Source organism: Buceros rhinoceros, unplaced genomic scaffold (genome assembly GCF_000710305.1).
Source record: "Buceros rhinoceros silvestris isolate BGI_N320 unplaced genomic scaffold, ASM71030v1 scaffold13483, whole genome shotgun sequence".
NCBI lineage: Eukaryota > Metazoa > Chordata > Aves > Bucerotiformes > Bucerotidae > Buceros > Buceros rhinoceros.
In genome coordinates, this window is record NW_010401933.1 from 70,428 (window position 1) to 75,021 (window position 4,594).

At 54.9% G+C, this 4,594-nt stretch overlaps 1 protein-coding gene across 1 annotated transcript in view; it reads right to left on the reverse strand.

Annotated features, from left to right (window-relative positions):
• The window catches only part of LOC104490210 (myosin phosphatase Rho-interacting protein-like), a 63,783-nt gene extending 59,228 nt beyond the window's left edge, over nt 1-4,555 (reverse strand). The window contains 2 exon segments of the mRNA XM_010132466.1: nt 1,739-1,804; nt 4,481-4,555. Of these exon segments, the coding sequence (XP_010130768.1) occupies nt 1,739-1,741 (3 nt within the window). The 5' untranslated portion in view covers nt 1,742-1,804; nt 4,481-4,555.
• Between the last annotated feature and the right edge of the window lie 39 nt (nt 4,556-4,594).

Here is a 4,594-nt window from a genome sequence, read left to right on the forward strand (position 1 = left end):
CCCCGCCAAGGGGAAGGGGATGAGCTCCACTTGGCGTGCCCAGTGGCCATGCAGGCTCTGAGTGCCAGCATGAGGAACAGCACCCAGAGTGAAAGAGGGAGATCCTGGGGAGCGAGTCTGGCAGCTCAGCCTAGGCCCGAGAGGATGGAAGTCCATGGCCTGTGCACGTCCTCCCCATTGCAGCCATCATGCAGATGTGGTTTGAGTTTTCAGAGTGAAAACACGGCAGAGGAAGAAGACAGTCGGATGGAAGGATGGACACACAGGAAGAAGGCAGTGGAGCAGGAGCAGAGACTCCGGATGATCTCAGGGACACCAGAGGGCAGGTCTCAGGACTGAGCTGGATGCCAGTGGGCTGGCTGGTGCCCACTTGCCCCACCTCCTGCTGAGAGAATTCTGTGCCCAAAATGCTCTAATCCAACAGTCTGCAGTGCCAGAGGTGTTGTCGGCACAGGACGGGGTCCTCACATGCCCCAGCCCCATCTCCTCCTGCCCAGGGGCTTTTCCTCCTTTTCCCAGTGACAGGGGATGCTCCTGCGCCAAGGGCTGGAAGGGGCCAGGAGAAACTGCCTAGCTGTGGCCAAGCAACACCTTCAGCAGAGCTGGTGCTAACAGCAGCGTGGATCCCACGCAGTGATGTGCTCCACAGAAAGGTCACGAGGGTATTTTTACACAATGCGTCAGACCCTGAGGAGGAGGAGGGAGCTGTGACCATCTCCTTCATTTATGGCTACGGTGAGGCGGGACCAAGTGTCCCTCCAGTGGGGTCCCTCACACCACAAAGGGCCGTGAGAGCAGCAACTCCCAGTACCCTGTCCCAGCACTGCCCTGATGCAGCATCACCTGGGGCAGTCAACCTCCTCAGGGTGCAAAGCGCAGTAAAAACATTAAAAATTGTGTTTCCCAACATCCTTACACCTCTACCTCAGATTGGGGCACCTCCCCTCTCCAGCCAGCCGCACAATGCTCTCCTGCCAGCATAGGACATGGAACACCAGCCCAGTGTGGAGCCAGGCCACTGAGACACTAAAAATGTATTAGAAGCCTCCACTGCTCCTACCCAAGACATTTAAATTATTTAGCGCACTTGGATCAACCCCAAGAAAAAATAAAAACAAACAAGGCATGAAACTCGAGCAACACTCGCTGTGCCGCCGTGCCTCCCCGCCCCACGGTGCCCTCGCAGAAGGCATTTGAGAAGGACAATCAAAGCGCATTGCTCTGACACAGCGGCTCACCAGCCCCACTTCTGCCTCACTTTCATGTCCCCTCGCTGTTTTACAGAAGGGAGCAGCTCTGGCAGCACTGGTGTTCCAGCTGACCTACTTTCCATGGGCATCACTAGGCAGGGCCACCTTCCCAGGCACTGTCAAGGCGATTCTCCACCACCAAACCCAAACTGGCACCTAGGAACAGGGCAGAAACATGCTAGGACAACCTTGGGGACTGTCTCCAGCGCTCCCTGCCAGGGTGGGATCCATTGGCAACTGATCCATCCCACGCCAGGTCAGACCCATATGCCTCCAAAACACCCACCGTCCTTCGCAGGTTGTCCACCAAGCTCCCATGCAAACCAGCCTGGCATTAAGTCCAACCCAGCAGGCACAACTCTTCACCAGTTTGGCAGAGGCCTCCCCACCAGAAGCATCACCCCAGGCTGCTCCAAGGGCAACAGAGGTGGCCCTGGCTGATCCCCACAGCCCAAACATGGCTACATGCCTTCACTGGCAGCACTTACCATCTCGTCGAGGGCATAGCGCAGCAGCCCGTGCTCGTAGAGGATGAAGAACCGACGCTGCCATTTCTGCAAGAGAAGATAGCAAGGCAGGTCACGACTGCGCCCACCAGCCCCCAGGCCTTGCCAGGAGCACCAGAGCTGCACGCTGCAACACTGGGGCAGAGACAAGGCACCAAAACCCCTCCATGGCAAGGTACTCGTGACAACAGGACACGTGCTCAGGTCTCGCTGAGCACCGGACCACAGATGCCTCGTTAAGCAGAGATCCCCCAGCACCGTGGTGACTGTTCCCAAAGTGTGATGACTGTTGCAGAAGTATTTCTCTCAGTCCCTCATGCCCCAAACCCACCTGTTTGGGGAGCAATGGCTTTGCAAAGCAAGGCTCTGCCAGAGGTCTGCTTGCACCAGCCCACATTGTTCAAAGCTAATTTACTGCCTGGCTTCATGGGCAACCAAGAAGAGGCTGTTTTGAGGGTTCTTCCCCACCCTGCTCCTCTCTGCATTCAGACAGACCACAATCTCACTTAGTTTAACCATACAGGGGACAAAAACAACCGGAGACAAGAGACTCCAGCTCCTAGGCTGGAATCAGGACTTGCCGAACCTCTTCCCACAGGATGCCCACAACTAGACATCCCCCAGCATCCCATGAGCTCGATTTGGATGGTGGCTGCACTCCGAGGATGGCTATGCCCCGGCGGTCCTGCCTCCCCTGGCACCGTGCTGGCATTGCTGCTTCCACAGCTGTACAGCAAACCAGATTGGAGAACTGATCTGGCTGGAAAACTGCCTTTTTTTTTTTCCGCATGTGCCAGGTTGTTTTCAGCCGAGAGCAAAAACTGGTTGAGCAGGCTGAAATAAAAAAGGTCCCAGATTCATAGCCCCAGTACAGCAATTCTTATCTTGCTTTTCTCAGCCCTTCAGGCAAAGTCCAAGGTGCTCAGGGACACGCAAAACTGCAGAGGACCCTGTGGACCTCCGCATGCCTCAGCTAAGCAGGCAGCCTCTGCTCTGGGAGGGACCCAAGCCCCATGTGCCCTTAATGTTGGGCCAGCAAGCTTGTGCCTAGCTGTGACTCCAAATAATGACCCATATACCCCAGGCTGAACTTAGAACCCAAATCCTGTTCACTCAGGAGAGACATTTTTTTATTAGTAGCAGCTCTGAGAGCATTTTGGATGCATGACAGAGGGTTCACGGACCATTGCCATCCCTCCCACGTACAAGACAGCCCTGTCCTGGCAGCCTCAGCAGCAAGCTCCCTGGAAGAGCAGCTTGGAGTCAGGCTGGGAATCTTCATCACAAGCCACTGGTGAAAGTGAGATTGGAAAGTAGAAAATATAAGTAGAAAATATCTGAGAAAGATTCTTTCTGATGCATCTTAGCCTCTTGAATATTAGCTTACTCTCAGCTCCCTTGAATGTTAGTTAGCTAAGCATTGTCCTTGAAGTGCTAATCAGAAGAAACAGGGTTGCAACTTGCCGTCTCTGACGAGGGGCCTTACGCCCAAAGGATGGCCTCATTGTTTGGGGCAAGATAAGGATGACAAGAAATTGCCTTTGAGTGCAAACCCTGACCACGGGGGAGGAAATTGCCCAACTGGCCCCGATAGTGGCCACAGGGGGAAGAATCGCCCAACTATGCCTGAAGTGGGCATACCCCTGGGTTTGGGGTCAAAAGTACAGCATCGATGAAGACCATCGAAGGGACATTACTTCCTCCCCACGACCACCGAGAGACCCCTGAAGAAGAGGACTACGCATGAGCAAGAGGAGGAGACCTAATTTACATCCAAAGTGGGCCAGGGTTGTGAATATGTAACAGGTGATGAAGCAATCTTGTGAATATGCATGCTTTTCTGCTCTAAGTAATGGACGCTTGGCTTACCGGGCACGCGTGCCTGACTGAAAAGGGGTCTATGCCCTGCCGCTGTGCCCAGTGCTGTAATAAACATACCTGCTTCACAATCTACTTTTGATTGCGGAGTTCTTTCACGCATCAAAAGAACATCACCCTGGCCACATATTTTTGGGCCTCATACCCCACAGGTCAGGAAAGTGGGGGATGCTCTGACCTCCCACGATGCTGCAAACCCCTGTGGGCAGGAGTCAAGTGTGTCCCGCTCTGTCCGTGGGTCTCTGCTGCCAATGAACTCGGCTTCAGAGCTCCGCAGGGTTGTCACAAACGGGAACCACCTCTCAGCCCCTTCCTTGCTGCTGGACCTGCCTGACATAGGGGTATCCGCATTGAGGGATGGGATGCAGCCTCCATCCAGGGCTCTGGACATGCCCAAGATGGGCTGCTGAAAATAAAGTACTTGTTCCCAAGCACCAAGGGAAACTGGCTGCCTTGCTGACGGTTCCATATGGCCACATTAGAGCTGCTCAGCCCACACCCCACCAGCCTGAGAGCCTTCCCAGCAGCGTGGCACATGTCAGGCCAACCAGAGCATCATCAAGGCAACGAAAAACAGCAGCAAGCAATGAAACTGCACGGACTGAGCCTGACCAGCACCTGTGACGCCCCAGCCTGCTGCCCAGCATGGGAAATGTCACATCCCAGAGAAGGCATTCAAGCCTTGCTGCAGGAAACATCTCCCAGCCTCCTGGTTTGCACAAGGGGGTGGGTGCATGGAGGTGACTGTGGCACTCCCAAGGCCTCCACAGGCAGGGACAAGCCCTCACCACTCCTCCTGCCACCCCCAATTGCAGCACAGACAGAAAGCGTACTGGCTTTGCTTACCCGGGAGCGATGGACGGGGTTGTCAAAGTCTGTTCCTTCCGGGGCCAGAAGCAGCCAGCCACCATAAATGGGCTTGGCCTGCAAACACACAGCAGAGAAACAGGTCAGATGCAG